We start from the raw sequence: 12,495 nt of genomic DNA, 5'->3' as shown, positions 1-12,495 counted from the left end.
CATGGTGAGGGGGCAGCCCTTTTTGGTATCAAATTCAAGCAAAAGCCATGTTTTGGTGTTGTCTTTATGAAATGATATCTCAGTAAGGTAGAAAGAAGAGTAGGCTTGTTAGTGCTTCAACATGTTGAAGCTTTTCTTATTCCTGGAAGAACAGAATAATTGATTTGCGAAGGGACTCTTCTATTTTCCTCATTAAGGAGGCAAAAAGACCTTTATATTTTATTGTGGGAAACTGGCATGCCACCTCTTATTTACTCACGTTGTCTTTTTCTATGTAGTAACATTCTTTTTTGAAAAAAAAATTTTTATTTTATTTGAAAGTCAGAGAGACAGATACAGAGAGCAATCTTCCATCTGCTGGTTCACTCCCCAAATGCCTGCCATAGCTAGGGCTGGGCTAAGCTGAAGCCAGGAGCGAAGAACTCAATCCAGGTCCTCCATGTGGATGATAAGGACCCAAGTACTTGAGCCATCATTGCTGCCTCCCAGGATGTGCATTAGCAGGAATCTGAAATTAGAAGCAGGGCTGGGACTTGAGAACCCAGGCTCTCCAATATGGATGTAGGCATCCCAAGCAGCATCTAAAAAGCTGTATCAAATACCTGCCCCAAGTAACATTCTTAATGTAGTACAATAGGCATGTTGCCTCTTAAAGGCTATGGGGGCATTTTCACCAACATACTTTTAATATTACTTACTGTATGTGGCACAAGTATAAACCCTGAAGATAATAGAAATGATGAGGATACATTGAAAAAGTCACTTAGTAACACATTATATTTTGCAAAAGGACATTTTGTGTATTTTATTTCATTAACACAATTACATACCTTTTCTTCCAAATGTCCCCAAAATATTAGTAATGTTTATTTTACTCAATCCTATTTCAGTCAAAAGTCTTTACTTTTCTTGTTAAAATGCTATCTTAGAAAAACAGGTTTGACAGCATATTATTTCCCTATACTTCTTCAGGAAGTTGAGTGTGCTATTAAGATAACAACATTCACTTACTGATAACTAGGGAAACAGTCATTTCCGTGGCCTATGCTAAAAGAGAGGTCATGCACTGGCAACTTTCTTTTTTTAATTAATTAATTTATTTATTTGACAGGTAGAGTTTACAGACAGTGAGAGGGAGAGACAGAGAAAGGTCTTCCTTCCGTTGGTTCACTCCCCAAATGGCCACAACAGCCAAAGCTGCGCCTATCCGAAGCCAGGAGCCAGGTGCTTCCTCCTAGTCTCCCATGCGGGTGCAGGGGTCCAAGCACTTGGGCCTGCTATCCCAGGCCACAGCAGAGAGCTGGACTGGAAGAGGAGCAACCAGGACTAGAACTGGTACCCATATGGGATGCTGGCGCCGCAGGCGGAGGATTAATCTAGTGCGCCATGGCATCGGCCTCACTGGCAACTTTAACTTTTTTTGACACACCAAGATTTTTATCAAGGTAGTTCTCAAATTATTTCAATATCTGTAAAGAGCAAATACTAGTAATTTCAGTGGAAAAAGGGATTTGTGATTTGTAACTATATTAAAAAAAAAAACACAATTAAAAGGAAAAATATTAGCAGTGCAAGGAGCCCTGTGTTGGAAATCTCAAAGCCTTGTTCTGCAACTTCATGGGCCACCATCACCATCATCATTGTCATCAGTAGCAGCACCCTACCCACTTCACAGGGTTGTCAATGATAAAATGGATATAAAAGAGTAAGATGTAGTCCCTTTATATATTTAAAAGGGGTACTATATTTTAAGTACCTACTGTGTGCATAGAGAATCCTGATAAGTTATGACTTCCAGTAAGCATGTAAACCAAATGGAATCTCCATATGTGGATGTAGTGCTTGAAGTCTGCCTAAAAATGGGTAAAACCAATTGTAAATTTTTAATATTCTACCACCAGTCTTGACTAAGACATGTGTGTCTCAGATTCTGATTTACCAAGGCTGGTTTAATTACAGAATTTTTTTTAAAAAAAATATATATTTATTTTTATTTATTTGAAAAAGCAGAGAGAGAAAAAGAGATCTCTTATCCACTGCTTCATTTACCCAAATACCCCCAACAACTAGGGCTGCCCTAGGCTGAAGCCAGAAACCAGAAACAAAACCCAGGTCTCCCATGTGAATGGCAGGGATCCAACTACTTGAGCCTTTATCTGCTGCATCTAAGAGTGTGCATCGAAAACTTTGCAAAGAGGGCAGATGAGACGGCAAGGAAATGCACATCCCAAAGTATAAGCATATTTAATTCTGCTAAGTACCAGTTGAGTCTAACCCATGGGTTTTATTGCTTCCTGGGACCTCTAATCCCAAAGCACCCCCAATTCAGCAACTTCCTCTCCTCTTTAAGCAGTTAATTCTCATATGTTTTTTCCCGTGTCTGCTTAATCATGTGACCTCCTTTCTCCTGGGGGGGCGGGTAGGTGTTCTCCTTACCTCTTCTGTCCATGTCTGTTCTTGGCTAAGAGCTCCAGTCTCAATAAACCTGGACTCCCCTGTGGACAGAAGGCTCGACCTCAAGGTCAGTAGCCACAGGAATTGGGCCTATTTTGTAGTCAGATCACAAGTCCAGGACAACCCTCTATGAGTGTGGCTGTGCATAAGAATATGATGGTGGCTGTATTTATCCTGCTTTCTCCCCATAAATAAACCTGGTCCTTTTTATTTTTACTGTTGTAAAAAACAACCAGAAAGTTGATGCTGCATTAAATGTATGGGCCTCTACCATTATCATAAATCTTGCTGGAAGTGTGATCTCTCTCCTTGTTTCTTTAATTAAAAGTGCTAATGAATTGAGGCTGATGGATGATGCCTTTAGAGCTTTAAAAATATATTTGTGTTTTCTTAAAATATTGAATCTTACCATTTCCACCTAGACTTCTTCACAAATGGCAAAGTCCCTTATCTACAGAATCCCCTACATCTTCTTTTGCCTTTCTGCCCCTGGTATTTCTCCCTCTGAACCGAATTTGAAACATTTGCATTGAAAACTAAATCATCTCTATTTTTGTTCTGGGCAAAGGAGGGGTTTGGCAAGTAGTATGCATTAAAAGAGCAGACCGCCCTCTCTGCTTGCCTTTCTCCTACCTGCACAATACCAAGGAAGAAGACATGAGGGAGAAAGCTGAACGAGGTACAACCATCCAGAGCTATGAAAGTGGTTTCCAAGGACTGTGTGTGTGCTTTCTCTTTGCTTTTTTGTTTTTAATTCTACTAGGAAATAATTTCTGTGTGTGTGTGTGTGTGTGTACGCGGGCAAGTAATGAGACAGTCAATATCATATATGAAATAAAATTCAACATTTATCTATTAGATATATCCAAGTGAACAAACGTGTTCTAGCATAACTTGATTAATGAGTGGGTCTTAATTATGTGCTAAATGCTCCCCAATAAATTAGCACATAGTTAACTAGGGCACTCATTACATTTTAAGACGTCTATCTTAAAAATTCATTTTTATTAAAACTTGTGCCTGGATAAAGCCATTAGTAGCCATCTGTAGAAGACAACAGCCATGCATTTCACAGACAAGCAGCAGTGTCCAATAGAAATGTAGTGTGAGCCACAGATGCAGGTCACATAGGTAATTCATTAAGAAAAAATTAAAGAAAAAAGGTGAAATTAATTTTAATCATGTATGAGCGTACTTCAAAAAGTTTGTAGAAAAGTGGAATTAAGTATGAGTTTATTTTGGCACAAATCTTTTTGAAATCCATTTATAAGAGGGCTCTTCAAAAAATTTACATAAAATGTGTATTATGAAAAAATTTAAGCGGGGAATTTCAAAAAAATTTTTGCACCAAAATAAATTCATCTTTTAATTTCATTTTGCCACAATTTTTGAAAAACCCTCATATTTAACTCAATATATCCAAAGTATTATCATTTTAATATGCGGTCAATATAGAAATACTAAAGAGATACTTTCCATCTTTTGTACTGAAACTTCAGTATGCAGTGTGTACTTTACACTTAGCACACATCTCAATTTAGTCTGGCCACATTTCAAATATGCAAGTCACATATGTGTCGACCACTGTGTTGGATAGTGTAAGGCTAGCATCCTATTTCTGTTTCCTTGTACTGATAAGGTCTTCCTACTGCTTAGATATTTTTGTTGTTATGAGAGAAAATGGAAATGGAATACTTCATGTTTGTATGAGAATCGGGCTATATCCCCAAATGCAACACAGCAGTACTAACAGCTGCCCTGTGGAAAATGGATCCTGTGTTAGGAAAGTTCTTTTCCCTCTTTCAGAGATCACATGGTAAAGATTCAGAAAACTGTCTTGGGTAAAGTAACCTGTCTGAAGTTGTTGAGTTCTTATCTATAAGAATTCAAAAAATTGCCATAAGTTATTTTTATATAAGAAAAACTGTGTTTTCCTTTCTTTCTCCACTCTTTTTGGATCCTATGTATACTTACATTTGTATTCAGAATCACCCAAGGGTCAAGATGTCTTTTTTGTTCTACAATAACCCTTTACAAAATAAGGTCTTATACCCAAATATACACTTTTCTCTTGTTCTTTCAGAAATGTTGAAAATTCCAAAAAGATGAGAAAAGTAGCACTAGACATGTATATGTGTAAACATATAATACATGTAGTTTCTTAAGTAAAACAGTTCCTGCAGATGCTTTCTTTATATTTTTGAACGTAGTGCTAATTTACATGCTTTAATGTGTGCTGTTCTTATAATGTGGACGAAGTAGCTGTGACATAGCCATCAGTTTAAAGAAGACGTAGACTATACTTGACTATAGTCAATCATAAGCAAATGATATTTTTGCCACTATACTCACAAGTTTTGTGTTTAGATCTGTGCTAAAGTGGCAATTTATTACCAATAAATTCTGCTGCTTAATTTAGTTCAAGTCAACTACAGTAACCCTTAAATGTTGATGTATTCAAATAAGAAGGCTGATTCAGATAATCAGTTTGTCTTTGTGTTTTCAACTTTAATATTTCAATATTAGAAATGTCTTTTTAAGTCTGTAGCAGTAGGATACCTTTACTCTTGTAAATGCAAAGTGTAGCATGAATTTTACATAGACTCTCCAGGAGTATGGAAGGAAAAGTCTCAAATGTAAGTTTGGTTTTAGCATCTGTTGACAAGGACAGGCAGCCCATTCTAAAGTGGTAACAGCACTCCCAACGTTGAACATCTTTGGGAGCCCTTCTTGGAAGGAATGTCTGAATTTTAATCTCTTAGATTTAATGGCACAAAATGAACAGTAATTTTAAAAATAGATTTTGTAAGATCCAGTTATTGGGGAGAACACTTTGCAAAGCCATATACTACAGGGAAATAATTAAATACCATATGTTAATTTGGGACTGTGCGTTTCCCAAGTGAATACATCTGGCTTCACCAAAAAGCTTTGTTTTGCACAAATAATGGTACTTATAGGATATGATTATATCATTGAAGAAAAACAGGCTCATCTTCCTAAAGATACCTTTTAAAAGGAGCAAATTAGTGCAATTCCTTAACTATTTGGGGGACAGTGCAAAAGAATAATCTGTCAATATAGTATAACTAATTATTCCTAATTGTATCTAGGAAAAATATTATTTAAGATACTTTTGAATTTTGAAGAACTGCTTAATGAATTAGTGTTATTATTAATAAAATTATACTCTTTGCAATCTATTTGACTTAGTACAAAAGCATATTTAAAACAAAATTATAAAAATAATATAGATTAGTTATTACTACTTTAAAATATTGTTAATTTCTGTCATCCTTAATTTTCTGTCATCCTCAACCAGTTATCTGTTGCATATAACTAAAATTTTGAAAGAATTGCACACAAAATGGGATTTTTTTTTAAATGTCGTTTTGCCAAAACAGGTTCTTTGATCTCTTGCTAATTATTATATTTCCTTAGAGGTACTTTGAGACTCTTTCAGACATATCAATAGCAATTAGGTCTGAATTTAGAGCAGAACATTCTGCCAGATATTTTACTATATCACAAAATGTCATACTAGTATATTTTATAATAAAACCAAATTCTCAAGTATTCTGATATGTTACATATTATTATACCAAAACATCACTTTCTATAAGTCTATTTATTGTATATAATATTTTTAAAAAGAATGGGATATTTTGGTCCTAGTGAGAAAATATAATGCAATACATGACATTAAATTGATCTGAGGTGAAAATCCATTTTGGTGGTTTGACAGGGAAGCTAGCAATCATAAGCTGTATTGTATACATTATTCTCAAGGACAAAATGGCAAATGATAATACAGAAAGACATGGTCATTGGGGCAAGTTAGCTGGTGTGCACACCTGAACATGCAAATGCTCATCAGATTTCAGCTTTTGTTACTGGTTGTTCCTGGAGGGGGAATTAATACAGTCAGTTGATGTTGATCCACCTTCCTGTAGGGGCTTGCTTGTGAGCCACTGGTATAATAAATCTCTTTAGAAGCAAAGTTGAGTCAGAAGCTTGTAGATGCACCTTACTGTTTTTAAAAACTGTTGTCATAATGGTCTGAACACTGTGATCTTTCCAATGTGTTTTCTGTATTAGTTTTGTACTGTAGAAAATAATTCCCCATAAACTGGACTTTATAGTGTTTACAGTGATGTTATTTATTGGCTTATTGCCCCACCCCACAACACACATGTATTTACAGGCCACTTAATGTAAAACCTGTGATAATCCTTTGCCTTAAAATAAAATCTAATACTAAATATTGAGTGTGTTCCAATTAATAATTCTAAGCTACTGATTAATTTTCCTTTTAAAACTAACCATGGTGTCAGATAAAATATACAAATTCTCTGTGGAGTGTTGCTGCTGATTCTTTATTTGTGACAGTGTGTGTATCTTGATCCAGGACACAGTGGCCTGACAGGTCCTATAAATAGACATTAGTAATCCTTTTGGAAAAAGGGCCTAGTACCTCTCAGCTGTTGGCTCCATCCTCCCCTCAATCCTTATAAATAGATTTTCCCATGTCACTGCAACAACTAAGGAAAACAGGCCCTTACATTCTCTCCCTGTATATTTTTTGTCTTGATGCCTTCTGAATCTTCACATTCTATTTGTGTTTGTATTATTTTCCTAAACAGAAGAGTATCAAATGTGCCTGAAGATTGAAATCACCCAATTGCAGCAGAGAAATGCATCTTGTAATGCTAAGGCCTAACCCCTTCATGGAATAATTAGTTGTAGAGAGGTTTAAGAGCTTGGTCAAGATCTGTGGGGCTGAGTCCATCCTGATGTCCAGGTGGTTACATTTTACTGGGTGAAAGGAATTGTTAGTCTTGGGCTTGGCAGACCAGCAAGCAGAGGTATGCCTTGGGCTAGAAAACTGTTTCCTTATTAGGCCCTGCTCTTTGCCCTGTCGGAGTTAGAGCTAAAGAGAAATGAATACGTTTTGTGGGCAGTTTTTCTAGAGGGAAGGCTTTGGTTCCTAGATATTACCTGATGTTCTCACCACGGACAGCAATGGCTCAGACCACTGTATTTGGAAGGGGTTATGCTCACATGGCACCTGAAGGGAAATCTCCCTCCCTCCTCCATCTGGGTGGTGGGTGTGTGACAACACACTTGCTCTTTGAAAAGCAGCCGTGTGGTCTGGTTATTTTTAAAAGACAGGAGCCTCTGACCTTTTGAAGAACCAGCCGTTTCCTCTGCCCAAAAGGAGACACTGAGCTGGAAAGGCATTCAGACCCCAATTCTGGGGTCTGTCGGTTGCAGTTTTTCAACGGCAGAATGGTTTCCAGAGAGCAAGAACCAAGGGACTCTAGGACCCAGAGGCTTCGCGAGGGGCCAGCAGGGCCCGCCGTCTCCGTTTGAGCCCCCGCGTGGCGCTGCGCTAGCTGTGTCCAGGCGCGGGTTCGCGGCCCGCCAGGGGCTGTCGCTGAAGAGACGCCGCGGGTAGTCTAGCGCGCGGGCGGCGCACGGTGCGCGTGGGCGTGTCCGGCGGGACGGCGCCGCTTGCCCCACCCTTAGCCGGCTCCGTCGCCCCCAGGCCCAGCTCGAGCGTCCTGGCCCAGCGGCCGGGCCCGCGTGCCCTCAGCGGGCTGCGCAGAGCGCGGAACAGGTCAGGGCCGGGCATGCCGGGAGCCCCTCAGGCAACCGCCGCCCCCACCACCGCCATCGCGTCCGCCCCTGGTGCGCGCCGCTGAGGAGCGGAGATGAAATTCCCGGCCTCCGTGCTGGCGTCCGTGTTTCTGTTCGTGGCCGAGACGACGGCGGCGCTCTACCTGAGCAGCACCTACCGCTCGGCAGGGGACCGCATGTGGCAGGCGCTGACGCTGCTTTTCTCGCTGCTTCCCTGCGCGCTCGTGCAGCTCACGCTCCTCTTCGTGCACCGCGACCTCAGCCGCGATCGCCCGCTGGTGCTGCTGCTGCACCTGCTGCAACTCGGCCCCCTGTTCAGGTGCGTGTGCAAGCCCAGAGCCAACCCCGGGCCGTAGTACCCCCCTCCCGCCGCTCCCCTCACCTGCCCGAGGGGGGCGGGGCGGCCTTCTGGTAGGGACAGGTGACTGGACCTGGGGCTGGGCCCAAAGCCGACCCGCCCTGCCCCCAGCCCCACCATTCCAGTCACAGGCATGCGACAGAGTCCTGGCGCAATAGTGACAATACTGAGGCCTTCTGCGTTTTTTGTTAGGTCCCATCAAATGAAATTGCCAACATTCACCTAAATTTCACACAAAAAAATGTCAGTTTCTTGTGGTTCAAACTCATCAGATACTTAACCTGCTCCGCGCTCAAGTGGGCCCTGGCAGGATTGCCTTGTGTGGCCACAAACCGTTGGGAAGCGTGTTCTAAGCCTAGGTTGCAGTAAAAGCGTGTACAGGTAACAATTTCTCAACCATATGGCGCTTGCTGTGTACCAGGCACTGTTCTAAGCGCTTTGCAAACATTTATTTATTTATTTCGCATAAAGAAGTCTGGATAGCCACACACCATGCTTTTCTCCTGGAGTTGTGATGAATATTATGCGGTGTGGAAATACAAGGGGTCGTAGAAATGTCTTCCGGTCCTGCCTTAGAAAACCAGATACTGAAACTAACACAGTGTGCCATGAAGATAAAACGGTGCTGTGCACTAATAAAAACTGACTTTTCTGGAAATTAATTTTTATTATGAACACAAAGCAAGTAGAAATATTTGGTAGTGAGACAGCCTTTGGCTTTTCTAAGGACCTTGAAGGGAGTTTAGAATGTATTATTTTCATGTCTACGAAAAAAATGTCTTTCTGGATTAGAAATTAATTTATAATAATGAACTTTAAATATAGGTGATAGAGGAATTAGAAGAGGTGGAAAGGCCAACGACACACCTTAGCTGCCAGGAAATTCAGGTTGTCAGGAACCTTTCCTAGTAGGAAATTTTTTTTTTCTCTGAGATACACACACACACACTCCAGTAGCAAGACAGATCTTACAAAACTCTACTATAAAACTTGTGTACCTCATTTTAAAGACAAGCATCACAGCTGACACTCAGAATACTGAATTGAGTTTACATACAGTCAGTGCAAACTGGTGAACAAGTTTCCCAGCCTGCAGAAGTGCAGAATCCTAGAAAAGAGAAACCGGTAAGCTGGCAGGAATGAGAAGTTACTAATCACATGCTGATAGCCAGGGAAGAGTCAGAGCGGAAAAGGAAAAGGGAATGAGGGGGACTTTCAAAAGTCCTGCACCTTGAAGCGATTTGGAGTAACAGGGAAAGGGGAACTGACATTTCTGGAAACCTTCCTGTGCTGGATGGTTTGGTATGGACTCATATGCCTCAGTTCATTCGATTCTCACCAGGAGGTACGTGTAATTGTCCCCATTTGATAGATGAGCAAAAGAAGGCCCCAGACCACATTCCTAACGCTTCTTAAAAAAGGGGTAGGATTCATTAAGTTCCCTATGCTTTGTGAAAGAAAGGAAAGAAATATGTAGTATATTTTATCAGTAGTTCAAAAGTTTGAAAAAAAAAAGTTTGGTCATTTTGGCAAACTTAAAAAATTTAAACACAATGTAAATAACCATCCAAGTAAATGATAAAACCCAGTCATTGCCACCATTTAAAATGTTTCTAGATCAGAGTAGGCCAAGACAAAGCTAATGACGTATTATGTCTAAAAAAAGTATGACAAGTATAAACCTGAAGACAAAAAAATACACCAAGATGTTAAGAGTGGTAATTTTTAGAGGGCTGGTGTTATGAGTAACTATAATATTATCTTGAAAAAATAGAACAGTATATGATTTTCTCCTTTATGATATACTGTTCTATATTTTTGGTTTTTATAATAAAATATTTTAACTGTATTAAAGAAATAAAAAGGTTTGGTGGTTTGAAGATACAACTTCTTAGCTATATAGAAAGTTTAAATACTATTTTTAAAAAACTGTGTTTCCAGAAACTTCTGAATGGGTCATTGTCTTCTTGGGAGGAAAACAAAATAACAGATGAAAACCAAAACAAAAAGCAACCCCTTTCCATCAACAAGGAGTCTCATTCTAATGCAGCTCATTCATTTCAAGGAGATATTGGACCCATGATCTTACAGCTGAGATATACAAAATGTGGTCTCTTAGCTTCCGAATGAAAAGAAAAATGATTTGCTCTTGTCTATGGCTATGACTTAATATCTTACTGAAATTTCTTCCTGCTGTTTGATTCTATTTTAACTCTAAGACATCAGTTTACATAAATATCACAATTCTTTTCCCCAAACAAAAGGGAATTGTGGTGTTTCTCTCCTACCTCTTTATTGATGGGATTTAGTAATATTTTTGAAATGTTTATGGGCAGTTTTATTTCTGTTTAAGTTCGAGTGGACACTAGCCAAACTCACATTCTTTTTAGGTATATGCTGTTTTTCATGCAGCATGATAGCCCAGTAAAACTGCAATATATACATTAATTTTTACTGGCTAATACTGCTAACTAGGCTCTGCTCTTTCTTTGCTTTTGGGAGGCATTGGGATAGCACCATATTTTATTTATATCAGTCCTATATTTAAAACTGTATTTACAGTTTGTATAGTTGTTTCTACATTAAGGTTGGGCTTAAGTAATACAAAATTTGTATAATGCCTTCAACTTAATTTTTTCAGTTTTAAGGAAAATCTTATTGATAATAAAAATAGATATTCTTGTGGGAAAATATCTTAGCCCCTCCAAAATGCATTATGTTTATCTTTTTTTACAGTTATGTTAACTTTCAGAAATTAATTGGGAAGAGTAAATATAAATGAGTTACAGATTGAGGGAATTTTCTCTTTTGTTACTAGCATGGATAGGGAAAAAATGGCCCATGAAGTTCTGAGTTTATAAAATACAGGCAAAGAAATTCCAGAAATCTTTATGGAACAATGCAAAATGATTTGCCATAGCATTTCTCTGTATAGTAAACTTTCCAAAGGATATAAAATAATAATAGTCTACATTTTAAGAGCACTTCTCATTTACAATGAGAAATGTATGCTTTTACATACAATATTTAGTTCCATCCACTGAAAAAACCTTTGAGCTCTCATTATCTTATTTTTACAGTCCAGGAATTGAGGCACAGTGAGATTAAGCAAGTGGCTCTTCAAAGGTCTCACGGCATTTTTTATTTAACCAGTTTGGTTCCTGTGTAGCCTAGCAGGGCATGTGTGTCATAGGAAGATAACGTGGCTTATAGGAAATCATCATCAGTTTCTTCTTTGGAAAAAGTCTTTATTGGCGTCTCTGGTATCACAAGTTATTTGTGTTGGCACCAGTGTGTGTGGTTTCAGCTAGGAAATAACCTCCTAGTGTTACTTAAAAAAAAAAAATTTTTTTTATTTGAAAGACTGAGTTAGAGAGAGAGAAAAGGGGAGGGGGGAGAGAGCACGAGAGCTTTCATCTGCTGGTTCACTCCCCAAATGGCCCCAATGGCCAAGGCTGGGCCAGGAGGAAGCCAGCAGCCTGGGACTCCATCCTGGTCTTCCATGTGGGGACAGGGGCCCGAGTTCTTGGACCATCTTTTTGCTGCTTTCCCAGGCACATTAGCAAGGAGCTGGATCCGAAGTGGAACAGCCTAGACTCAAACTGGCCCTCATATAGGATGCTGTCATTACAGGTGGCAGCTTAACTCATTACACCACAATGCTGGTCCCTTTTATCAGTTTTTTTTAATGATTATTGGTAGGCCCTTTCATTTTTTTTTTACACACCTACTACATGTAAATGTCTATGCTAAGAAAAATGAGTTACCTGGGACAACAGCAGATTAGGAGAAGGTCTACCTGTGCCATTAGCTCATTCTGGGACCTTCTCATTTCCACTGATTGATTAGTGAAGTTTCATTTTGTCTGCAATTCTATAATTGCTCCCTGTTTCATACAGTCTCCTCCTTGGCACCAAGAGAATTGCTTTCTCCTGTGAACCCTCATTACATTCATTCAATTCTTAACATGTGTTGGTGTTTCATTAGTTATTTCAGTCTTTAAAAACTAAGCTTGATTTTCTTATGCAAGTAAAACATTTGTT

General features: G+C 39.2%; 1 protein-coding gene across 1 annotated transcript in view; it reads left to right on the top strand.

Annotated features, from left to right (window-relative positions):
* Positions 1–8,131: 8,131 nt before the first annotated feature.
* The window catches only part of XK (X-linked Kx blood group antigen, Kell and VPS13A binding protein), a 53,246-nt gene continuing 48,882 nt past the window's right edge, over positions 8,132–12,495 (top strand). The window contains exon 1 of the mRNA XM_062183827.1: positions 8,132–8,413. Within this exon, the coding sequence (XP_062039811.1) occupies positions 8,169–8,413 (245 nt within the window). The 5' untranslated portion in view covers positions 8,132–8,168. The remainder of the gene's footprint in view (positions 8,414–12,495) is intronic.

The sequence above is a fragment of the Lepus europaeus genome, chromosome X (genome assembly GCF_033115175.1).
Source record: "Lepus europaeus isolate LE1 chromosome X, mLepTim1.pri, whole genome shotgun sequence".
NCBI lineage: Eukaryota > Metazoa > Chordata > Mammalia > Lagomorpha > Leporidae > Lepus > Lepus europaeus.
The sequence above is the reverse complement of the archived record's forward strand: the minus strand, read 5'-3'. Positions and strand labels throughout refer to the sequence as shown.